At 41.9% G+C, this 26,129-nt stretch overlaps 2 protein-coding genes across 6 annotated transcripts in view; one reads left to right on the forward strand and one right to left on the reverse strand.

The window, feature by feature from the left end:
- The window catches only part of LOC126993363 (GDP-D-glucose phosphorylase 1-like), a 25,679-nt gene extending 1,917 nt beyond the window's left edge, over window positions 1-23,762 (reverse strand). The window contains exons 1-9 of one of the 5 annotated variants that reach the window (XM_050852417.1): window positions 23,601-23,762; window positions 9,883-10,116; window positions 9,590-9,736; window positions 8,000-8,190; window positions 5,962-6,064; window positions 5,300-5,400; window positions 4,268-4,419; window positions 3,486-3,551; window positions 3,201-3,331 (exon numbers count right to left, since the gene is read on the reverse strand). In XM_050852417.1, coding sequence (XP_050708374.1) covers window positions 3,207-3,331; window positions 3,486-3,551; window positions 4,268-4,419; window positions 5,300-5,400; window positions 5,962-6,064; window positions 8,000-8,190; window positions 9,590-9,736; window positions 9,883-10,116; window positions 23,601-23,762 — 1,281 coding nt within the window. In that variant the 3' untranslated portion in view covers window positions 3,201-3,206. Of the gene's footprint in view, window positions 1-3,200; window positions 3,332-3,485; window positions 3,552-4,267; window positions 4,420-5,299; window positions 5,401-5,961; window positions 6,065-7,999; window positions 8,191-9,589; window positions 9,737-9,882; window positions 10,117-12,143; window positions 12,402-23,600 lie in introns of those variants that run through there. The other 4 variants (XM_050852418.1, XM_050852419.1, XM_050852420.1 and 1 more) reach the window with 4 other exon arrangements.
- Window positions 23,763-23,779: 17 nt separating this feature from the next.
- The window catches only part of LOC126993371 (mucin-2-like), a 9,782-nt gene continuing 7,432 nt past the window's right edge, over window positions 23,780-26,129 (forward strand). The window contains exons 1-2 of the mRNA XM_050852430.1: window positions 23,780-23,915; window positions 24,354-26,129. The exon at window positions 24,354-26,129 is cut by the window's right edge and continues 514 nt beyond it. Coding sequence (XP_050708387.1) covers window positions 23,826-23,915; window positions 24,354-26,129 — 1,866 coding nt within the window. The 5' untranslated portion in view covers window positions 23,780-23,825. The remainder of the gene's footprint in view (window positions 23,916-24,353) is intronic.

Below are 26,129 nucleotides of genomic sequence, written 5' to 3' on the forward strand. Positions count from 1 at the left end.
TCATTTTAACTGCTTTAACCCTTTACACATTTTTCTTTAATAAATTAAGGTCATTACTTATTTTATAAATTTACACGCTTTCCCTTCACAGATCGAATCAGCCGACCACAGAGTATGAATCTTTCTCACCTAGTGCATTGCTGACTGGATTTACTTGGGAAAAGGTTGCTTGTATGGTATATAGTCAGGCCTGCATCTACTTGGATTTTAAGTAACATTATCAAGTGTTGCTGGTAGACAGCTTCTTTGCACTCATTGGGTTTTCTGTTTGCATGCAGCAGACAGAGAAAGGAAATAGTGTTTTGCATTTTCTGGTTGTTTCCAGATGGTGTAAAGAAGCAGAATGATTTCAATCTTTCTTATTTTGAAATCAGCAACCTTTACCATCAGGTTGTTAGGTTCTGTGTTTGCTAATCTATCTGGCAACAAGATGAGCAGAATCTAACACTTTGAATGAGTTTGTTGGCTAGCTGCCTAATACTGGGGACAGTTTGCTTAACAAACTTGTTGTGGTGGCAACTGAAATAGTTACTACTTAATTGTTTTTGTTGCTATATGAACACAAATACCTAAGAATATTTCTGATTGCTACTTCAGTAGTATAATAAAAGTAAAGATTTATAAAAGTAATTTTTAAGTGAAGTTATTAATTTATTAAATTAAAATGCACTTCAGATGCTTTACTGAAACTCAGGAAATTGGTGGGGCAGTTTGTCTGGACTCAGATGCCAATTTCCTTAGTGTTATGCACTGGTCCTGTGATGGCTTGAGTCAGATAACACAAGCCCCATGAAGTGAGATATAAAGTAAATTATTTTATATAATAAACAAATAAAGCAGTATTTTCATATTATGTTGCCCTGGTTAGGATTTTCATGATAATTCTTCCATTTTGTATTTCTTATGAAGCAGTTTCAAGAGAATACAACACTAGTTTTGAAAAGTTTCACATATGCTTGCATGTCTTTTACCCTCATGACAGCTCACCAGTATGCTGTTTTATCAGCAGCTTTCTCTGTTCAGGTATAGATTGGGAAGGTGATATACTGATTTTTTTTTGTCCAGTGTACTGCAGTGTTTGCATTATAAGATTTTTTTTTTCACCAAATCCCCTTGTGCTTACAAAGCACAGGTCATGGATAACCTTTAGCACCCCTAAGGGATGGTTGCTTGTGCTAAGGCACATAGTCTGTTCCATCTCAGAAAAGAAATTGGTGATCGGCCACCCCTCCAAACTTGTTGCAATCCATGTAGTCCTTTCAGTAAGTAGGTAACTGATGTACAGCAATGCTAAAGACAACAGAATACATTGTATTTATATTTTTTCTAAACATAATTATATGTAACAAGTTTTATGTCTTGATAAAATATATACATAGGATATGCATACAGTCACTCGCAGGAGTTTTTCTCCAGTGGCTGCCTATCCTGTATGTATTATTTATCACCTGACAGATAATACTTGTTACATGTATTTGTTTAGAAAAAAATGTAAATAGAATGTATTAGTTTTTTTTAATGTCTTTAGCATTGTCTTATATCAGTTACCTACTTGCTGAAAGAAATGCACAGACTTTGACAATTAGACATTGTGACTTTTATAAAGAACATTTTATTTTACTTATGTGTGCTGTTAAATATAACTGTCAAGGTATTCCTTTTTTACTCTTCAGGTGATTATGAACTCTACTCACTAGAATAACAAAAACGTGTAAAGTTGGGAACTGAAAAGTGAATTCAAGAAGTAATAGACCCCACTTAGAAAATGTTCTACCATAATGGATTTACTTCAGCTTGGTCCTCAAGAGTGGCACAATTCCTATTCAGGTTGGTAAAGACACTGCTGTTGGCTGTTGCTTTTGAAGGGAAGTTATGTGAAGTTTTGTCTCATCTGCCACCTTTGCTCAGGCTGAGAAACCATCAAGATTTCTTTCCTTTGTTCACCTGCTACATAAGAAAGGGCTAATTTTGTTTACATCACTGGACTGAGCAATGATTGTGCAACTAACAGTATTTTAAAAACTATAAAGAATTATGGTTTATTACAGACTAACATCTAATATTTTATACCACAAAGAGTGATATAAGTAGGAAGAGAAGAATTATTCGTAAAAAGTGATGTAAAATATTAAGTGTTAATCTGTGAGATTAACCTATACACACTGTTCTCATAAGTATTAAAACTCACATTATATAATGAAACAATCATAGCTGAATCCAATGATGTAAACAAAATTTCCCTACCTTGTGTAACAGGTGAGCTGAGTAAATATGAATACAATCTGAACCTGAAAAGATAGTGGATAGGGGAGACACCATATTTGCCTTCCTCCTCAAAAGTAACAGCCAAATAGGAGTGCCCTGATGAAGCAGGCTAGGGATAGCATCATTCTTGGGATGTAGCTAATGTGAATCTTACATGAATCTACTACAATAGCTACCACCTAGATCTGGATAAATTAGCATTTATGTATGGTGTGGTGAAACAGTGAGAATCAGTCCAGTTTAAACACCTTTGGGGGCAGCCCTCCCTCCACTCTTTCCAAAGAGAAGAAGAATGCAGCCTGCATAACGGATTGTACCTTACATTCCCAAAGGCAATATGTGATATGGTGCAGCTTCTGTGAAGCTATTTTGCAGTTTTAAGAATAATAATTTTGGATTTGGTAGAGGCATGCTGAAAACTATTGTAAACTGTCTTGTTTGATAATAAATTGTGATGTACAAAGAATAAAGTCTATGTACCTATGATTATAGTGAGGTTTATTTATTTTAACCCCTTTTGTACAGTGGACTCATGTCCATACCAGCATTTCTTAAATGTACTGGACAAAGTGTGGTAAAACTCCAGGGCAGGTACTGAATATTAGCGATTGCCAGTTTGAGCACTGTCAACGTCTGTGAAATAAAAAAAATAAAAAAATAAATAAAAATAAATTAATACTTGTCCAAAAAATGTTGGGTAAATATGCAGCTGAAGAAGGCATATTATTTTCAAAAGACAGATAATGTGTTCATGGGCAAAATAGGACTACTTTTTTGAGGAGATAGTTTTTTCTTTGCAAACCAGTAAAAAACCTACTTTTGGGGGTAATTATATCAGGAATATTCCCTGCGGTGCGCCCCGCCCCTGCAGTGCCTTGATGAAAGCAACTATTTAATTTTCATCAGGTATGTACTTTAAAAATGAAAAACGTCACCTTTCATCAGATGCCATTAGGTTGGAAGACATCAGTGACTTTTGGCAGTATGGCTTCATAGTCATCCCTGCACACTGATGTGATGAGAGGTAGCAAGTCATTTTCTGATAATGTGTCCCATTGGTCCAGTGCTGAAATCAACATATGGTATATTAGTGAGGTGTTAAAGCCAATCTCCTGATTCACCATGGAAATATGTGTTGCATGAAAATATTAAACTACTACATCCTCCCTACCTTGAAATGACACTGCCTTATGCTTCCTGTTTTTTATTATGTTACTCACAGTAAATAGGGACATGTCCAGCCAGCTCACATACAGCAGTAGCAAACAAGCTCACATCCTTTGCACCTGCAAAGATACAATATTTTACTATGCACATGCTCTCATGCATGCACACATTCACATACCATAAATCCTCTTTTTAGCTGTGATGAGGTGGTCTGCCCCTAACACTGCTGTCTTTTTTTCTTTATTCTTTATGCTTGGCAATTAGCCCCTGCACATACGTAGGGTCGGCAGGTATTTTACCAGGCAAGGTTAGAATACTATTGGCCTACAATATTCAAGTGACTGCACTTGGTGAAATGGTAAAGTTTCTACCTTGGCAACTCCTGCCAACACCATTCATTTGCACTCCGTCAGGACTTCTGACCCCTGTGATGCCTCATCTCTGCCTGCTTGCTTACAGTGTTGTCAAAGTCTTAGTCAAAGCTTAGAAGCTTGCTAAACAGTACAATAGTAAAGGTGTTACTGACAACAACTAAATAAACTTGGTTGAACAAATTACCTTCAAGATATGGCAATTTTCTTTTCTTTTTACATTTGAATATATGTAAAAAGGAATTGTAATTAAAATCAATGCTTTGAAAGATCTTAAATGAAATCAATGATTTAAATACAATGACCTTGTTAAAAGATATAAAAAAATTGTACTTTAACAATAAAACAGAAAACAGGGATTCCTATGCTGCTTATTTTGAATACAAGCACATCATACAACATGGCAAGATTCAAGAGGTCTTATAACATAAAGCCATAAATGGTTAAAAGCTAGAGTTACTCACCATATGCAAAATCCCGTGCCCAGAGAACCACCCTCACTGTGCTGTGCATGCCTCCCTTGGTGTGGATTGTTTCAAGGGGAGTGCCTCGAGTGATAAAGAGATTGTGGGCTACCTTCTCCTTTAGAAAAACATTCACTACTGCCATCACAGAACTGATGTGAGAAAACAAACAAAATGTTCTATAGCAGGCAGATATCGTGATCAATAAGGATGCAGCTTATATCTTTTCTTAAATCATGAACCATCTTTCTAGATACCTCTTTGCTTTAGAAAGATATAGGATCCAGGGAAGGACATATGTAATCCTAGCAAAAAGTAAAATCAGATATAATACAGAGAGCATCCAAGTAAATGTGATTAATTACCTCTATTTGTAAACTTGAGATAATAAACCCAATGAGGAACATAACTAGGACCAAAACCCTCCATTTCAGACCATTTACCTAAATAGATCACCCTGTTTCCCACATTAATTTGTTGCAACATAAAATGGCCAAGCATTGTGCCATGATGATATGAATATGATACAACTTCAGGGAAGAAGAGTGAAAAAAACGGAGGGTTTGGAAAAAAATGAAATGATCAGATTTTTACCATTAAAATGACAGTAGAGAAATACAGTCATACCTTGGTTTACAAGCTTAATTCGTTCTGGAATTTAGCTTGCAAAGCAAAAAACTCGTAAACCAAAACAAACACACACTAGTACTTAAAACACAAAGATTGCAAACTAGAGCACGAATGTAAGTGGATATGAGCACACAGGTGCTACCTCTGGGAGTGTACAACTCAAACTGAGACCCCATTCCCATTGCTTTCTGCTCTGAACGCTCTCGTCTTGTGGCGAACAAAGGGAACCCATTCTCGTACACTAAGTCACCAAGGCATACCTGGTGAATATTGTGTTCATATATCAAAACACTCGTAAACTGATGTATTACTGTATCTCTAGATAGGTTGGAACTCGTATGGTACAGTCTTAGATATGACAGAAGATTATGATAAAGTAAACACCAAAAAAGAGATGGTTACCTGGCAAGCTGATCAACGTCTCCATTCTCCAGCTGAAACACAAAGCCCGGGGCAAAGTGGTCCTTGAATATGTAACAAGGACCTGCAAGTCTCTCACACTCCTGCAAAGTTTATATCATAATTTAAACCACTTTGGGGTTACATGCATAACGTATAAAATAATTACTATTATGTATATATCATTTTCCAATATTTTTCAAATTATAATAATTCAAATAAGCAGTAACTGACTAGTATGCAGTTAAGCCTTTATATGTGAAAGCTTGAATAGTTATGGTATTTGCAGAATGAAGATTAGGCTCTCTAGCTATGAATCCATGGACCAGGGTTTGAATCCCAGCCTGGACAGTGGGTTTGCAGCTCATGCAGCTGTTCATCCTCCCTTTCGGGTTGGTTGATAAATGGGAAGGTATCTGAGGAAACCTGGGGAAGGTAAACTGTGGTAATCCCACTGTCACAACTGGCCCTGTCTCCCAGGCTCAAGGGCTAAGTGCCATGAAGATGAGCACTGACTTCATGTATGCTCCCAACTTTACCTTACCTTACTATAGAACCCAAAATGGTCTGATTTCCTGTGAAGAAAACATCAGAGGTAAAGAATGGTGGGCATGCCTCATGGAAAATTGCCTTCATCAATCATAAGGTTGCCGTGTTAGACTTACAGCTGTTTCCGTATAGAGGGTGTATGGAAAGTAGTACAGGTGGAAGTGGAGGTGGTTGACTGATGCAAACCCTCCTAAGGAATTGAAGGCAATCCTCAAGTCCCTGAAAGCAGAAGGTCATCATAATTTCCCAAGTACCTACAGATGTGTATCTGGCAACAGGTAAAGACTGTCATTACTATTGAATTTCAGAAAAATGTTTGCATTAACAATCAGCTTTCTGGTGACTGCATTTCATGAAATAATTGAAATCATTCCAGAGCATAGTGAAAGACAAAAATTGAATTTGTTGTAATTACTGATCTAGAAGTCATACACCTGTTTCCTATATTCATGGGGGTTAGGGGACACAGACTCCTACGAACAAAGAATTTCCGTGAATGTTTGGAGCACCCCAAAAAAAGTATCCAGACCCACATAAAAACACTGAGCAATTTTACACTGTACCTAATAAAGCATTTCCATTATATTAAAGAAGCATAAAACATCATAAACAGCATCATTCATCAGCTATACATACAATAAACTGTGCTGTAATTTATGCAAACTTCTTACAAATACAGTAAACCCTCGATATTACGGACCCCCTTATAATGGATTTCGGATATAGTAGACAAAGCCAGACGGTCAGAAATCCACGGGTACCGACCGAGAATAGGTTTTGAACCAGCTGTTTCCGGTAACTACAATAGCGTAAGCTAGCCACTTCGCCCTCCTCCCTTTATCTGCTGCTCCATCCTTCGGTTACCATAGTCTTTTTCAGCCCACCTGATGAAATTTTTTCCTCCTTGTGGTTTCCATTCAAATGAAGAACGTATTTATACCACAAGAAAGTCTTATGTATCAATCCAGGACGTGACAGAAACAGTTATTAGATTATTTCATAATATTTCAAAAACTATCCCCCCCCAAAAAAAGTTTCGTCTGACAGTGCGACATTGGCTCACTTGTAAAATTTTACCCATACCCATAACAATATGGCCCCCCTGCAGGGCCCTACTGCCAACCTGGCAACCTCAGTGCCTCGAAGTGTGTCGCCAAGTGTGCTATGTGGCTATACAAACGTGCACACAACATACAAAATAAAAAAATATATACCTACGTTTACTAGGTTCGTCGTTTTATTATTTTAAGTTTTTTTAATCTTCACTGCTTATATCGTACTTTCGGCATTAACAGACTAAGTTTGCCCCGATTAGTCCGTTATATCGAGGGTTTACTGTACATAGTCACTAAAATCTCACATCATTGTTGGGTACTCACTGCTAAGTCTCTCCCATTTACTTTTGCAACTTCAGGTGCTTAAGCATATTATACCATGCAAATTATTTACTAACGAAAGCTTCTTTCAATAAAAATCAGTTAATAAAAATATGAAATGGGTAATAAATACTGGACCATGACTACAAGTGGCTGTTCAGATGATAACTGTAAAGAAACACTGAATGTTTGGAGTGGCGATGCGAAAATTCCTTTGCAACTGCCTTTGTGCAAGAGGGGGAAAATCTGTGAATGTGCAAATTCGCAAGTAGTGACCCCATGAATACGGGGGGACAAGTCTACATACATACTGATAGTGATTTAAAAGAACAGCATCCATCATTATTGCTCTAATAAATATGTAAAGTAAAAGCATTGTCGGTTACAGAGTTTACCAATGAAAGGGATGAGAAACATTGCAAAGTCTGGTGCACCAAAGCTATGGGAAGGATGGAGCTATGCTGTAGGCAAGTTCAGAAGAGCAATTAGCATGAATATCAATTGAAGATAGAAAGCAAAGTGACATTGAAGCAGCATTTTAGGGGTACAAGAATATCTGCAGGAGGAGCAAAACTGATGAGACAGAAGGCCTTTGACTCCACTATATGCAAAAGAACTGTGCGAGTGGAACCATCCCCAGAATGAGACGTCTACTCCATACAGGGGCAGACATGACCCTTCTATACAGCTAGCAACTGGGAGAGGGAAAAGAACTGGAGATGATACAAAACTCCCAACTTAAAAGAAGCATTGTCAAATACACCTCCCTCCAACTTACGTAGACTTGCTTAAAAGAACAGTATGGATAGCTGTGGTGAGGCCCTCGTGGTTCAACACCTGGGGCTGGCACTTCTCCAGGAAAGGCACCAGAAGGGAGTGGGTGTGGCAGATGGGTGCATTATTAATAATCAGAGTTGCTTCCAAGGTCACACTGGCCTCCTTAACATTTCTCTTTAGGACACTATCCTCCTGAAAGGAACCACCAGTCTTTTACAAAAGTATTTAAGACTAAGTTTTATTTAATTTCAGTTACACTGTGTGACAACTATTCAGTGCAAAAGTAATGATAAAACCCAACAATTATCCTGTCTTTTGATGAGTGTATTATTAATAATTATGAGATATTATTCATTTATCAAAATTTCTGATACCCTACTTCCTCACAGAACCTTTCCCAAGGGAGTGGCCACTTCAGAAGTCTCCAATTTTCTCTGTTCTGGGATTCTTTTTTTCCACATACAATTCCTGGCATTCCAACTCTCTCACTACAATACTCATCCACTCTGTTAACCCATTCAATTGATGGTCTCTCCCCATGATGCCATTACCTTCATTCCTGCTCTAAGATGCTCTCTTAAACTCGTGCTCATTAATTCTTATCATGGGTCAAAATCCTCCCAAAGAACCATACTTCACCCAATCACCTCCTCCACAATCCACTACCCTTGCTGTTGTGCCCAGATCAAAACTCTCATGCACATCCTCACTACTTTCTCTATCCCATCTTAAGGAGAGCGTCCCCAAAAAATCTGAGAAATTGAAATTTTTCACACGTCTTTGTACACGCCTCAGTTAGCTTGTGACAAAATATTATGAAGAAATAAGCAAAAATAACAGAGTTATGGCTTCAGCAGCATAGGTCAGTAGATGAGAGAGGAATTTTGAGTTGGTTTATAAAAAATGTACATTTTATTTTTTCCTGCTATTATGTATCGACTTATAGATCTGAAAGTAAGCGTATATTACTTCCCCATAAGTATGCATTTCACGTAAATATAATCAGGATCATACGTTTATAATTTAACATATGGCGGATGCGCCCCTTAACAAGCCACATACACTCCTCATACATGGCTCATTTCCACTGCATGTATCATTGTGTACTATGTATCAAGAGGTATCAATCGTATCATCTACACTTTTTTTCAGTTGACAAGGTTCTGGGGAACATAGTTGTAAAAAATGGCAAAGATCCACTGCACCACCCTCAAAAGGATGCTCTCAGGATGCAATTACAATATGAAAGAGATGAGCCATGAACAAAGACTCACATTTTATAATAGAAAGCAATTCATTCCATGCAACAGAGAACAGAGAAAAAAACATAAGCTGAAAACAGCAAGGGTAAATAGCTCGACAAAGATTCATTAAAAGTGTCCTCTTAGTGTATTGGTAGGGAGGAACAGTATAGGATGAACTAATACTTGATTAAACAAATTATGGTACAGGTGAGCAAAAATTACATTTGTGTTTATAAACTTTTGTATATTTTAGAGCAATGTGATGAATTTCTATACTTCACTTCTTTATATTTGTAGGCACAGTATACAGGTGACTAGGGGTTGTATGATTTAAGAATTCAGCTTACCTTGGGCTCTTCTGATAAGAACTGGAGGTTCATTAAAATTTCCTTATTTTGAATCTTTGTAAAATTAAACTTGTCAGGGTTGAAAGGCTGCTGTATGTCAACTACATTTTCTGGTTTTCTCCTCATTAGTTTCCTATTTACATTAATCTGAAAGAGATAAATATCATCTTATTTCAAGCATATATAATTTATTATTCTAGTTTAATGTGTGTACATAAACTGATGAGCAATTCAAACTGACTTGTAGGTCATGTGAAGAGTCAAGCACCTCACTATAAATCTCTGAGACGTACCTGCGAAACAATGCCATATTTGCCGGGAAGAATTTTTGTCTCAACATTATCAACAGAATAAATGAATGCACCAGCCACTTTTGCAGCCATCCACTTCCTTGGCAGCAGAATATCTAACTGAGATGTGAGGTCTTCACCATGCATGCTTGTGGTTGATAGGAAAAAGTCCTTTGTAGTATATGTTAAGCGAGTTTCTGTCTCCTCTTCCTTCTTGACATTGTCATTCTCCATTGTCTGTTGAAAATTACATAATAGGCTTTTCTAATACCTCAATCTTTATAAAAGTAATAGGGTATGGTAATTACAAAAATACATTCATACATTTGTCTTTCACTTTAATTTAAAATATTCACACTAATTTCAAGCACTGTATTAGGCCACCATGATCACTCTATCTAAAAATTAAAAGCCATTTCCTGGTTGTTTAACTACATTATCTTCCAGTAGCATATACATAAGACTCAAACCTGAACTCTGGCTCCTCTCTGTATAAACTACCGAGACTAATGGCCTGTCTAAAATACCTGCCCGTAGCTGCCATATTTAGGTCCACCGCCTTCATGGGAGCAGAACCAAATGGAGCCAAACCATGTCAACAAGTGTGACTGAATTAATAAATATTTAGGGCTAGGTTGCTAATTTTGAGGGTATGGGTCACCAGTTTATTCGAGCTAGGTTACTAACATGGTAAGGATGCTGGATTAATATCCCTTTGGTTACACTTGGCAGTCACGGTTAGTTAGTTAGAGCTAGAGTTAGAAAACTTTATTAAAAACAACATTAAAATCTATGCAAGAAATCTATGCTTAGAATACGAGAAACATTTGCCATGTTTATTTAGTATTATTCTAGAGTGCGCTTATCTCCTGGAGATGGACACCTTCATGTTATATGAAGTACTTCGTAAACATAATATACTGGCATATTGCTTTGTTGTTGTGAGTCACTCATTTGTAAGATACAAATTCTTAAATTATTTTCTGAGGGGATACTTTGAGGGCTTTATTTCCATTTAGCACATCTTAGTAGTGGGGCAAAAGTTAAGTTAGGGTAGATTTAGGTTATCAAGTTAGGTTAAATTTAGTTTAAAGGTAAAGCTGGGGGCATATGCTATAGTTGTGCATGGCCTCAGCGCTCATCTCCATCGCATTGGCCCTTGAGTCTTTGATGGAAAGAATCTTTTACCCTGAGACACAGGGCCAGTGTAGGCTCCACCAGGTTTCTCCAGGTACCCATTTATCAACCAGCCTGAAAGGGAGGATGGACAGCTGGGTGGGCTGCATGATGTCTGGCTAGGCTAGAATTTGTACCCAGGCCTGTGGATTTGTAGCTAGGCACGCTAACCACTGCATCATGGAGGCACTTAGATTTAGCTTGATAGATTTAATTGTTCACAATAAATGTGTGATGAGCTTTGTGTTGTGCCACTGCTCGTTGTCACTGGCATTCAGTGGTCAGCAGGGGTACGGTACTGTTTATTTGAAATTTACCCATTAAAATTTATAGTGAGAAATCAAAACTACAGAGGGCAGTATTATAGTCCTGATGAACTGTTATCTAGCCTGCCAACAGAGATATGGGACAAGTCTTCACAGTCTCCTATGCACTGGCGACACTGGTGTGGTCATGTTGGGTTTGCTCAGGTTAGGTTAGCTTCTAATTTTGTGTGTCTTCATATCAGGGTTGAAGGGCATGTATTTCACCCTTTAACTGTAATATGAACGCACATATGCTATTTGGGGGTGACGGAGCTGAACGAGAGATTTCCCTCAAATAATCCCACCAGTGAGTCATACAGGACCAGGGGTGGGGTGGCCTGGCCAGTGCAGGGCACGGGACTCTGCCGAGGCCTACGGCCCCCTTTTGTTGGCCTCGACTCTGCTCACAAAGGACAAAATTTCACAAAATTATGGTAATTGTGGAGATTGACTCCGTGCCTCCAAATTACGATATTAAATCTCCATGTTATAGTTAAGGGACGAAATATGTGTCCCTCAACCATAATATGAAGGCCTAATCCCCTTCCCCTAACGACCTTGGTGAGGCGTGTGAAATCGGGTTTTTGGGGTGGGGGAGCATATTTAAACTACTCCAACCGAACTTTACCGTCATGGCCTAAACTCTAACGGGGGGGGGGGGAGGCTTCGCCCCCCTAGCCAATTTTGGTTGCGAGGGGTGAGTATGGGCAAACACATGAATAATACTGGTTATTATTCTCGTGGGGGCAATATTGGAGGCGCGTAGTGAATCTCCATATTTACCAAAATATCAACTCTTCGTGTTTGTTACCCGTCGCCTCAACAGCCAGCCTCGGCTGAATGATGTGAGAGTTGTGGTGAGCCGTGTGCCCTGAGGAGCACGCCCTGCCAGCACACCTATTGTTGCCGCCCGCCGGTGCCGCTGCCACGCACACACCTGCAATTCAACCCTGGCGCGGCGTGGCGGGGAACAGCTGACAGTGACAGGCGCGGGGCGGGGTGGGGCGGGGCCGCTGGTCCTGGTCTGGGGGACGGAAACTTGCTGGGAAGGAACGACTCCCCGTCAACGGCTCGGACTATGGATTTCTTTACTTGGCTCTGCCCAGGCCACCCAGCAATGAATGGGTACGGTAGGGAGTACCGTATGTCGATCGTGGGTCCAGCACGTGATCAGACCATGATGAATGACACACACATAGATACAGAGATGGATAGACAGAAAGATACAGCGGTGTAGCCCGGGGATTTGCCGCCCGGGACTGACTTTAATTTCAACTTGGCACACCACCCACCCAGCCAATCCCTCGACCCCTGAGTAAAACACCCACTTGAATTTTCATTTCAATTTACTGGGACTGAAAGAAAGTCTAAAAATTGAAAACAAGCAAGGAACTGAGCGATAAATAGGTAGAAGCATTCACACACACACACACACACACACACACACACATATATACAACAGTCAGAGAGTCATGTAAACAGGATATTCGGAGATACGTATAGAATGGTAAGAAATATAGGAATAGCATTCCACTACATGGATAAAGATATGATGAAAAAGATGATTACCACTATAATTAGACCAAAGATGGAATATACGGAAACTGTGTCTCCCCATAAGAAGAAATACGTGAAAAAAAAACTAGAAAGAATACAAAGAATGCCAACGAAAATGGTTCCAGAACTGAAGGGATTGTCATATGAAGAGAGGTTAAAGGAAATGAATCTGCCAACATTGGAACAAAGAGAAAGGGGAGACATAATACTAATTTATAAATTGTGGAATAAAATGGAAGAAGTAGATAACGAGGAGTTGCTACTAAGAGAAGTAAGAAACACCAGCAACACACGAGGACACAGTAAAAAAAATTGAGAAAAGGAAGATGCTTGACATTAAAAAAAAAAAAAAATATATATATATATATATATATATATATATATATATATATATATATATATATATATATATATATATATATATATATATATATATATATATATATATATATATATATATATATATATATATATATATATATATATATATATATATATATATATATATATATATATATATATATATATATATATATATATATATATATATATATATATATATATATATATATATATATATATATATATATATATATATTTAGCTTCCCGCAAAGAAACAGAGGTTTGAAACAGACTAAGTGAGGATGTAGTATCGGCGGAGTGTACAAGTACAGATATGGAGACGGGACCACACGAGTGTAGCTCAGGCCCTGTAAAATTACAACAAGGTAAACTAGGTAAATACACACACACACACACACACACACACACACACACGAGACAGGTAACACGAACAAAAGGACTGAAATTGTGAGAAACTACGCGTGCCGGTGTCATAACCTTTCCTCCTCCTCCTCCTCCTCCTCTTGCGATGCGCGTGCGAATGAAGGAGGGGGGGGGGCGGGGGAGATAAATTATGGGGGTGGACGGAGGGGCCAGCAGGAAGTGAGGGAGGAAAAGGGGGGAGAGAAAAGGGGTGGGAGGAAGACACGTGCTGGAGGATATATTTAATGTGGAGGAGGAGGAGGAGGAGGAGGAGGAGGAGTGAAACAGGTGAATGAAGAACACGAGGAGAGGAAATGGAGGAAATGAAAGAGGAGGAGAGAGAGAGAGAGAGAGAGAGCGTAGAAAGATGGAGGGAAATATAGAGTAGAGAGGAAAAGAGGGAAAGAAAGAGATAATAAGGGAAAAAAAGATGAGGGGGGTAAAGGGATGATGGAGTTCGGGAGATAAGAAAGCAAGGAGATAAGGAAGGAGGAAACAATGGTGGAGGGAGCGAAAGATGGAAGGGGAAAGGAAGGAGGGAAGTAGAAAGAGAGGGAAAGAAGGAGGGAAGAAGGGAAGGATGGAGGAAAGGAGGGAGAGAGGGGGGAGGGAAGCAACAGGACACCTTCAGGGCTGACGCTGCCTAGAGGGAGGGAAGTCTTGACCTCTCTCTCTCTCTCTCTCTCTCTCTCTCTCTCTCTCCGGACAGGTGCACAGCGAGAGAGAGAGAGAGAGAGAGAGAGAGCTGCAGAGAGAGAGAGAGAGAGAGAGAGAGAGAGAGAGAGAGAGAGAGAGAGAGAGAGAGAGAGAGAGAGGAAGGAAGGAGGAAAGCTGGAGGCATTCTGGGAGAGAGCAAGCTAATCAGGTGCAGTTCCCCGCTTATCCTCCTCCTCCTCCTACTCCTCCTCCTCCTCCTCCTCCTCCTCCTCCTCCTCTTCCTCCTCCTTTTCCTCCTCTTCCTCCATATCTCATGCTGACGGCGAAAAAAATATCTTACTTTTTTCCTTCCTCCCTTCTCGCAAAAGTTTGTCATTATTTCCTTTATCTCTCTTTTCTTATCTGTCTCCACTGAAAATAATATTTGAGAGAGATGTATAGAAAAAAGATAGATAGATGAATAGAAAGAGGAAGAGAGAAAAGGAGGGATGGGGGTTGAAGGAGAAGGAAGAAAAATAATTGATTGTAAATATAAATAGCAATGAACGTATAAGTGGAAGCGAGCAAACTATTCCCGTAGAGTTAACTGAGCAGGCAGGGAGATTTTGGCGGGAAGAGGAACCTGGAAATGAAGGAGACGAGGCAATGAAGCGATAAAAAGACAACTTGTATCAAGGGGAAAAAGAAGAGGAGATGGAGAGAGAGAGAGAGGAAACCAAATGAATAAAAATGAAAACGGCGAAAGGATAACTGAGGGGGAATAAGAAAGAGATGAGGTAGATGGAAATACAGATGAACAAAGAAGGGGAACTATTGGAAGGGAGAGAGAGAGAGAAAGAAAAGAAAGAATGGAGAAAGAGGAAACCAAAATAAAAATGGGTATGATGAAAGGATAGCAAAGGGTCGGAGAGAGGAGTCTGATGCAATAAATGAATGTGAAGAAAATGTAGAAAGATGATGAAAGATTGTGAGATATAGAGAGCAAGGGAGATGGAATAGAAGATGAAGGAGAAATAAATCGAAAAGAAGGGAAATAATGAAATATGGAGAACTAAAGGAGATAAGCAGGTAAGGGGAAATAAGGAAAGGAAAGAAAGGGAAGGGAAAGGAAAGGGAAGGGAAGGAAATCGAAACCAAGGACTTGGATATGTGGAATGAGGAGAGAAAAGTGAGAGGAGGAGGAGGAGGTGGAGGAAACAAGGATGGAAAGGGAAGAGGAGAGAGAAAAATGGGAAAAGACTGAAGAAAAAATACGTATATATGATGATGATGATGACAATAATAATAATAATAATAATAATAATAATAATAATAATAATAATAATAATAATAATAATAATAATAATAATAATAATAATAATAATAATAATAATAATAATAATAATAATAATAATAATAATAATAATAATAATAATAATAAGAAGAAGAAGAAGAAGAAGAAGAAGAAGAAGAAGAAGAAAAAGAAAAAGAAGAAAAAGAAAAAGAAAAAGAAGATAACAAAATGGCGAAAAATGAAAAAAAATAATGAGAAGAAGAAGAAAAAGAAAAGAAAAAAGAAGAAAAAAAGAAAAAGGAAAAGAAGAAGACGAAGATCAAGAACAAGAACAAGAAGAACTAGAACAAGAAGAACCGGAAGCAACAACCAATTTAATGAATCGCAAGCAAATCTACAGCATCTCTCTCTCTCTCTCTCTCTCTCTCTCTCTCTCTCTCTCTCTCTCTCTCTCTCTCTCGCCCTCCACTTCCTGCGCGGCATAACGTAAGAACATTCCTCCAAGGATTAACTCAATGGGCCAGAGAGACCGACAGGTAGGTCTTAGAGAGGAGGAGGAGGAGGAGGAGGGAAGAGGGGGGGAAGGGAGGGAAGAAGGGAAGGAGTCCGTTTTTCCTCACCCCAAGTCTCTTTCTTTTCTCTTCCTTTCTCCTTTATTTCCTTTTCTTTCGTCGTCGTCGTCTAGAAGTTTCTCTCTCTCTCTCTCTCTCTCTCTCTCTCTCTCTCTCTCTCTCTCTCTCTCTCTCTCTCTCTCTCTCTCTCTCTCTCTCTCTCTCTCTCTCTCTCTCTCTCGTCTGTTGCTTTCCATTTAAACTTATCTATTATCCATCTACAGCATGTCCTACCTCCTCCTCTTCCTCCTCCTCCTCCTCCTCCTCCTCCTTTTCGATCTCCTTCTCCTCCTCTTCCACTTCGTGCTGTTTTTTTTCTTTCTCGTTCATTTAATTTATCCTGCAGGATTCTCTCTCTCTCTCTCTCTCTCTCTCTCTCTCTCTCTCTCTCTCTCTCTCTCTCTCTCTCTCTCTCTCTCTCTCTCTCTCTCTCTCTCTTTCATTTCCATATTGCGTTCTATTAGACTTCTTCCTCCTCCTCCTCCTCCTCCTCCTCCTCCTTCTCTTCCTACTCTTACCTGTCCTCCTATACCTGTTCTTCTCCTCCTCCTCCTAATACATACACACACACACACACACACACACACACACACACACCTTGAGGGGCGGGGGGTGGGGGGGCGGGGGGTGATTCCTTTGGACAAACGTTGATTCGGCGTCGCGTCAGGTGTGAAGCCAAGCGTGGGGAAACCGGACCACCACCACCACCACCACCACCTCTACCACCACCACCACTACCACGGCTATCTCTATAACGACCCTTCCTGCCTTCCTCTATAGCTACTAGGATGTCAACTATAGTGTATCGCTGCCACCACTTCTATTACTACCACCACTGCTATTACTACTACTGTTATCACCACTACTACCATTACCTCTCTAATGATCTCGGTGAAAGTAGTAGTAGTAGTAGCAGTAGTAGTAGTAGTAGTAGTAGTAGTAGTAGTAGTAGTAGTAGTAGTAGTAGTATAGAAGGAAATATGTACGTAAAACATGTTGAAGATAAGCAGAAGAAGAAGAAGAAAAAAAAAGAAGAAGAAGAAGAAGAAGAAGAAGAAGAAGAAGAAGAAGAAGAAGAAGAAGAAGAAGAAGAAGAAGAAGAAGAAGAAGAAGAAGAAGAAGAAGAAGAAGAAGAAGAAGAAGAAGAAGAAGAAGAAGAAGAAGAAGAAGAAAAATAAGAAGAAGAAAAAGAAGCAGACCCCCCCAAAAATAACACGAAGTAAAAGAAGAAGAGGAAGAAGCAAAGAAAAAAAATAAAGACTAAAAATCAGAAACAAAAGAAGCAGAAACAGAAGACGAGCTACACTACACGCCCTTCTCCTTACTTAAAATAAAACAAAACACTAATGATTGATATTTTGGGAGGTTCGCCTACAGATGTATTTCAATATAATGGTTTTCCGGTTCTATGGCCTTCGTAACCCTGCTCTGTATAGCATCTCCAGTGGCCCTTAAGAACATTACAACCGCTGCCTATAACCAGGAGTGTTTGTGAGCGTCTCGTGTAGTGAATGGAGAGAGAAAAGCGAGTCATGTTCTCCAGCAGAGGCCAGGCCGTTACGATTTAAATCCCCCGAAATATGTAACACAACAATGCCCTTCTCGCCTACGCTTGCCTATGGACATTTTAACGTTGCGTGTTAGTGGTGGCGGGTGTTGAGTGTTTGTGTGTGTGTGTGTGGGAGGGGGGGGGGGTGAGAGGTACGTGTGTGTATGTGTGTGTGTGTGTGTGTGTGTGTGTGTGTGTGTGTGTGTGTGTGTGTGTGTGTGTTTATAGAGGACAGGTGGTTAAGTACGGTGTAGAGGAGGAGGAGGAGGAGGAGGAGGAGGAGGAGGAGGAAAAAGAGGAAAAATGAAAAGAAAAAGAAAAAGAAAAAGATGAAGAAGAAGAAGAAGAAGAAGAAGAAGGAGAAGAACAAGAACAAGAACAAGAAAACAAGAACATGAACAACAAGAATAAGAGGAACAAGAAGAACAAGAGGAATAAGAACAAGCTTACAATTATACATCATTAGTTTATTTACCTCACTGACTTACCGATCATTTTCTATACCATCCCCATTCTTCACCGACACTAACTAACATTTCGGCGCCCAAGCACACACGTATACACACACATTCGACAAGGCTTTCGTGTGACCCTGGTGGGAGCTCGACAAGTTTTCTATACCATGAACGTGGAAAAAAAACACTCGTGAGAACCCGACCGATCTCTTCTTCGGCCTTTGGAAATAGTTTTAATGTGAGAAGCGGAAGCGTCTGAGAATACTGACCCAAGAGAAAATAACGAGAGGTAAAAAGAACATCCTGAGCCAGCTTTTAAGGAACAAGAGAAGGATGAGGCATTATGGGGGACGTGAGTGTGTGAGTGAGCGATGCAATACGTAACGGGGCAGGTAGACGGACAGGTGCGTGGTCCAGGCGGTGATATATGGGAAAGACGAAGGTTTGAGGAACGGTAATGCATGACAAACAAGTGACTGAACCGGACAGACGAACAAACAGATGGACAGTCGAGCTAACGGACAGACAGATGGGCACACACCAACGGACGGCGACGGACAGACTGAGAATCAAGGAAGCACAAGCATAGACAAATATACGGACCCACGAACAGACAGACAGACAGACAGAAAGAGACAGGTTCAAGCGATCTTTTTATTCTTCTTCATTTCTTTCTCCGTATATTCCTCTTTCTTCTTGTTCTTCTTCTTCCTCTTCTTTTTCTTTTTTTCTTCTTTTTCCTCTTCTTCATCGTCTTTTTATCTTCTTCTTCTTCTTCTTCTTCTTCTTCTTCTTCTTCTTCTTCTTCTTCTTCTTCTTCTTCTTCTTCCTCTTCTTCTTCTTCTTTGCATCATTACATCATTTAAAAACTCGAACCGAACAAGTGGATGGCAGAAGAAAAGGAGAGGGAGGGAGGGAGGGAGAGCAGGTAGAGGAGGGAAGGTAGGAGGGAGGGAGGGGAGGGAAGGGAAAGGAGAGTTAGGTATACGAAGGAGAAAGGGAGGGAGAGAGGGAGGGAGAAGGGAGAGAAGGAAGGGAGGGAGGCAAGTATTTCATTCATTGCCTTACACCACCGCCCAAACAGCCTCTCTCTCCCTCCCTCCCTTCTCTCCCTTCCTCCTTCTCTCCGATGTTTAGTGAGTTCTCTCGTTACTTCAGACCGTTGGAAGGCGGCTCAGGGCTACAAAGAGGGAGGGAGAGGAGGAAAGGAAGGAGGGAGAGGAGGAAGGATGGAGGGAGAGAAGGAAGGATGGAAGGAGAGAGGGGCAGGGTAGGAGAGGAGAAAAACTGAGATCCCGAGGAGAGAAGAAAACTAGGAGGGAAGGAAGGATGAGAAAAAAATGGTTATAACATGAGGAGAATATGAAGAAGAGATGAGGGAAAAAAAGATGGATTGAACGGTGAAAGGACTGGAGGAAGATAGGAAGGAAGGAAGGAAGGAAAGGTATAAAGAAGAAAGGAAGGGATGAAGATAGAAGAAAGGTAGGATAAGAATGAAGAAAGGGAGGGCGAAGCGAAGGGCGAGAAAAGAACGACAGACAGACAGACAGACAGAAACCCACAAAACAAAGACAATCATAAAGACAGACAAATAAAACACTGACAAAGAAGACAGGCAAGCAGACAGACAGACAGGCAGATATATCGACGCAGACTGACAGAGGTATACAAGAAAAAAGTGGAAATAGAAAAAAAAGAGAAAACAAAAAGATTGAGCTACGAAACAAAGGAATAAAGTAAAAAATAAACAATTCAAATAAAAGGAAAGAAATAATTGAAGGGAGTTAGCAATTTTTATAACGGGGCGAAATAATGCAAGTGAAGGAGAAGTGAAGGAAAGAAAATAAGTATAAAAAAAACCCATCTTGGTGATAGTAACATTACAGAATAAAACGTAATAATGATAATGATGATGATAATGATGATGATGAATGATGATAATTTGATAATGAACTGATGAGACAAATAGCAAAGTAGGAGCATAAAAACTAATTTAATTCTCTCTCTCTCTCTCTCTCTCTCTCTCTCTCTCTCTCACCTGTGATCTCTCACTCTGTGTAAAAGACTCTCTCTCTCTCTCTCTCTCTCTCTCTCTCTCTCTCTCTCTCTCTCTCTCTCTCTCTCTCTCTCTCTCTCTCTCTCTCTCTCTCTCTCTCTCTCTCTCTCTCTCTCTCTCTCTCTCTCTCTCTCTCTCTCTCTCTCTCTCCTCCCACCTCCTACGCTACCTCCCCTCCCCTTTCTTTATCCCCCGCCCCCTCTTAACAGGTGAAGGAGGGGTTACCTGGCTGAGAAGCGTCACTAATTACACGATTTTTGGCCGCTAACTCACCTGTATAGAGATTTCTTTTTTTATATCCTCTTCCTTTTTCGTCTTTCCTGCATTCTTCCTTTTTTATAGCGAATTTTTGGGAAAAGAGAGAGAGAGAGAGAGAGAGAGAGAGAGAGAGAGAGAGAGAGAGAGAGAGAGAGAGAGAGAGAGAGAGAGGGAGAGGGAGAGAGAGAGAGAGAGAGAGAGTTCTCATCCTCTTCTCCATACATGGATTTATAGAGAGAGGAAAAAAGAGACTCCTTTTGAGAGCTCTTATCCCGTGTGTGTGTGTGTGTGTGTGTGTGTGTGTGTGTTTGGAGGAGGAGGAGGAGGAGAAGAGGAGGCGATAAAAAAACAAGAAAAATAACAAGATTATAAACAAGAAGAACAAGAAGAACAAACAGACGCAGGAGGATGAGGAGCACTATAACATCACTAACAACAACAATATCATTAGAATTAACAATAACAACAATATCATTAGAATTAACAATAACAACAATATCATTAGAATTAACAATAACAACAATATCATTAGAATTAACAATAACAACAATATCATTAGAATAAACAATAACAACAATATCATTAGAATAAACAATAACAACAATATCATTAGAATTAATAACAACAACAATATCATTAGAATTAACAATAACAACAATATCATTAGAATTAACAATAACAACAATATCATTAGAATTAACAATGACAACAATATCATTAGAATTAACAATAACAACAATATCATTAGAATTAACAATAACAACAATATCATTAGAATTAACAATAACAACAATATCATTAGAATTAACAATAACAACAATATCATTAGAATTAACAATAACAACAATATCATTAGAATTAACAATAACAACAATATCATTAGAAGCACAAGCACAAGTTTGAGCAGAGAGGTGAGGAGGATACAATAACAAGAAGGAAAAAAAGAAGAAGCAGGGGCGAAAGGTGAAAAAATGGATGAGGAGGAAATAGAAGAGTGGATTAGGGAGATATAGAAGAGTGGGAATTGATGGAAGGGATGGAGGGAAGGAGGAATGGAGACTCTACAAACAAAGAGAAGAAAGAGGGGGAGAGTGAAATGAGTGGAAGAGTGAGTGAAAGTGATTGACAGGAGGTGGAGGAGGAGGAGGAGGAGGAAGAGCAAGGTGGGTTGAAAAAGGGGTTGAAAGATTAAATTCCTCGTATAGGTAGATTGCATTTACTAAAGGAGCGAGGAGGAAAAAAAAGAGAGGAAGGGAGGAAGAGGTGAGAGGGGTGGAAACATGAAGGTATAAGGGTGGAAAGGAGGAGGAAGAAGGGGGAAGGAGGGAGAGGAAGGGGGAAGGGGGCGGCGGTAGGGTGAAGGGGAGGGCTGAGAGGGGTGTGATCCGGGCGGTAATCCTGCTAATCCGTCTTGTTATGCGTCGGGGATTAAAAAACGTCCTGGATTAGCCAATAACCCAACCAGCCAATCTGTCCTTCCTTCTTCCCTCCCTATGTCCCTAATTCCCTCCTTCCTCCTCTCGCTTTCTTCCTAAATAGTTGGGCAATCATTATCCTTTCTTTCCTTCTTTACTTTATTCCTTATTTCTTTTTCTTCATGAATGTCAAGGTAATCATTTTTCTTTCTGTTTTTCTTCTCTCATCCTTCCTTCCTTCGTCTTCTGAATGAATAGCCAGGCGGTTATTGTTTTTTTCCTTCTTTGCTTTCCTTTTTCCTTTTTCTGCTTTCTTTCTACATTTTCAGGGATTTATTCTTTTTTCCTTCCTTCCTTCCTTCTTTGAATTCTTCTTCAGCCTTCCTTGACTTCTTTAACTCTTTTTCTTCTGTCTTTCCTTTCAGTATATCTTTTTTTCTTCTTGTCTTCATTTATTCCTCTTTTCTTTTCTTTCCTTCTATCCTTCCTTCCTTCCTTCCTTCCTTCTTTCCTTCCTTCCTTTCTTCTAGCTTTCCTTCCTTCCTTCTGATCTTCCTTTCTTCTTCTTCATTACTTCCTTCCTTCCTTCTATCCTTCCTTCCTTCCTTCTATCCTTCCTTCCTTCCTTCCTTCTTTCCTTCCTTCCTTTCTTCTAGCTTTCCTTCCTTCCTTCTGATCTTCCTTTCTTCTTCTTCATTACTTCCTTCCTTCCTTCTATCCTTCCTTCCTTCATTCTATCCTTCCTTCCTTCCTTCTACCCTTCCTTACTTCCTTCCTTTTTTTCTTCCTTCCTTCTTCTTCCTTCCTTCCTTCCTTTTTCCTTTATTTCTTGCTCCTTCTTCCCTTTCCTTCTTTCCTATAACTCCTTTTAACTTGCCCTTACTTTCTCCCTCCTTTCTCTCTTTTTCTTCCTTCCTTCCTTCCTTCCCTCCATCCATCTTTCCTTCCTTCCTTCCTACCTTTCTTTAACCTTACCTTTTCTCCTTCCTTCCTTCCTTCACCCCAACCCCCCACAGCTAGCCAGTTCTTCCCTTTCTCTCCACCCTTCCCTTCCTCCCTCCTGCCTTCTCTCACTGATCAGCCCATCCATTCATCCTTTCTCCTCTCCTTCGTCCATCCACTCACTTCACCCATTAACCAGTCACCCAGCCTGACCATCCACCCTCCTCGGCCCTCTCCACCCCTCCCCACCCTCACCCCTCTCTTCCTCTCTTTCTGGCCTCCCTCCTTGCTCCACCCTTTCCTTCCTTCCTCCCTCCCTCTCTCCCTCCGTTTCTTCCTCCATTTTGTTGTCAAGGAAGAGATATAGATTGTGGGGAGTTTTATTATTATTATTATTATTATTATTATTATTATTATTATTATTATTATTATTATTATTATGTCGATGTGTTTTCGTCTCAGATGTCTTGTTGTACTTTCTATTTTGTAACTTTATATAATTTTGCTTCTCTTTTCCTCCTCCTCCTCCCCTCACCAACACACACACACACACACACACACACACACACACACACACACACACACACACACACACACACACACACCATCACCTTCTCCTCCATGAGTGTAATACAAACATTTTTAATAGTCATGTTTGGAGGAACATTTAACGGAAACGCACGAAAAAACACAAAACACCACCTTTCCAGTAGCAGGAGCAGCAGGAGCAGTAGTAGTAGTAGTAGTAGCAGCAATAGGAGTTGTAATATCAATGTTAGTGCACTCAACAGTTGCGGACGCGGCCGACACGTGGCAACTCCCCGTGGCCGTGCGGGTCATGATGGCGACGGTCGTCATTCTCATTCGTGGCCGGGGAGCCGCGGGGCACGCAGCCGTAGCGTGTGTCCTCAGGGGGCGGCGACAGTCATGGCGCAGCAGCAGCAGACAGGTGGTGGCGATGCCGGCGGCGGCGCCAACAAGCCCAAGATGACGAGGCCTGTCAGTGAAACAAGAAGGGTGAGTACAAGACTTTATTATTTTTGTTTTGTATTATTATTATTATTATTATTATTATTATTATTATTATTATTATCATTATCATTATTGCTATGATTAGAATTGTATTAATTGTTATTTATATTGTTATTGGCGGGGCACAGTGGGGTCGGAGATTTAGTGTGCGGGGGCCAAGTTGGGCACCACCTCAGGTACCTAAGTGACGGCGGGAATACACCTGAACACCAGGACCCAGCAGGGTATCTTCACCCCCACCAGGCTGGCACGCGTTCTCTGCGGGGGCAGCCAGACTAGATCTTTCTACCCAACAGGTGCTTCACGTCCAGCCAGGTGGGCCCCACGTGGCTGCCCCGCCCCATAGTACGTGTCACCACTGTGGCCCCGCCACCGCCCTCGACACACACACCGTCGCTACAGGTCATTCTCCTTCCTCCACAGATCCGCAAGCCCCTGATGGAGCGGAAGCGTCGCGAGAGGATCAACACGAGCCTCAACGACCTCGCAGCGCTGCTGACGGAGGCAAAGATGGTGCGGCCTGAGGCTGCCGCCGCGATTAGTGGCGGCAGCAGTAGTGGCGCAGGGCGCGCAGCCAAGCTGGAGAAGGCAGACATTCTGGAACTGACCGTCAAACACATCCTGCGCCTCAAGGGACGCCGTACGGCTCCCAGCGGCACCTCCGTCGATGAGCCGAGCGGCACCAGTGCCACGCAGCCACGGGCGGCGGCTGCTTCGCAGGATACCTCTCAGGGCAACCCGCAGGACGCACAGGTTCTGCAGACTAAGTCTTCTGCTTCCATGTCTCACAAGGGCCAGCCTGAGTCACCAACCGAGATCCTGACAGAAACTGAGGTGCCCTGCGCGGCCCCCAGCCCTGCAGAGGCGTCCTCCGGCCCAGCAGAGGAAGCAGACAGCGGCGACAGTTATCGGCAGGGATTCCTTCGGTGCATTAGTGCCCTTAACAAAGTGCTGGACCGCGTGCCCGACACCGTCCTCCGACAGCGGCTGCTGCAGCACTTGCATGAATACCTGGCCGGCACGCAGGGCAGCACGTCTGACACCCCGCCTCATGAGCGGCAGCAGCAGCAGCAGCAGGTTGTTATCCCCAAGACGGAGCCGCCAGACCCCACCACGCCTGGCGACATCCCAGCGCCGCGCCTCACACTGGTGCCTACCAGGTTGCCGGGGGGCGGTTTCGCCCTCCTGGTGCAGGGGCCTCTGCCCCCCGCCGCCGCCGGCCTCCTCTCACCCGCAGCCACAGCTGCTGCCATCACTCAGGGCGAGGCTGGGGAGCCGCCCCCTGCCACCATCACCACGTCGCCGCACCTTGGTAAACTGCCCCCCACAACCCCTGTGCCTTTTAGTGCCACAGTGTCTGTGCCTCCGTCCGCCACCATGCCAAGTGCCACAATGACTCCGTCCGCATCCGTGTATGTGCCTGAAGCAACGCCTCCGTCCAGCACTGTACTCGTCACGACATTTTCCCCTTCACTGCCATCATGTACAACAATATCTGCCTGTGTCTCAGTGCCTTCGGTTACCACGGTGGTGGCGGCCGCCGCGGCGCCTGTCGCATCCCTGCTGCCACCCTCCACCACAGTGCTCGCTCCGTCCAGCGCATTGTCAGTACCACCAAACACCACAGTGCCTCTCTTAACAACTGTTGCTCTCACTCCCCCAGTGTCGTCTCTCCCCTCAACACCTGCCATTAGTGCAGTTACCGTGCCCACCCTCACCCCCACCACCACCACAGTGCCCCTACCCACCACCACAGTGCCTCCATCAACAACAGTGATCTTGACCCCTACGTTATCGTCCTTCCCCACAATGCCTGGCAGCAGCGCAGTGGCCACCAGCCCGGTGCCTCCAGGCAGCACAACAGTGCCGGTGACCCCGCCCCCACCCAGGCCCTACGCGGTGCTACGCCCACAACCCTACGACCCTCCGTCACGACCCGCCACGCCCCGCCCCTCCACCCCCACTAGCACACATTTGCTATCCGTGACCATGCCCACCGCGCCCACAACGTCTCACACCCCGCCCACGCTCACTATTATTCATACCCCGCCCACAACCACCCACTCGACACACACGAGTCCCCACACCCCGCCCACGACCATTAATGCCCCACCCACCGCCATAAATGCCCAAACCATGACTCTCCAAATCCCGACCACGACCCAGCACGCTCCGCCCACGACCCTCACTACCTCGCAG

This window comes from Eriocheir sinensis, unplaced genomic scaffold, assembly GCF_024679095.1.
Source record: "Eriocheir sinensis breed Jianghai 21 unplaced genomic scaffold, ASM2467909v1 Scaffold606, whole genome shotgun sequence".
Classification (NCBI taxonomy): domain Eukaryota; kingdom Metazoa; phylum Arthropoda; class Malacostraca; order Decapoda; family Varunidae; genus Eriocheir; species Eriocheir sinensis.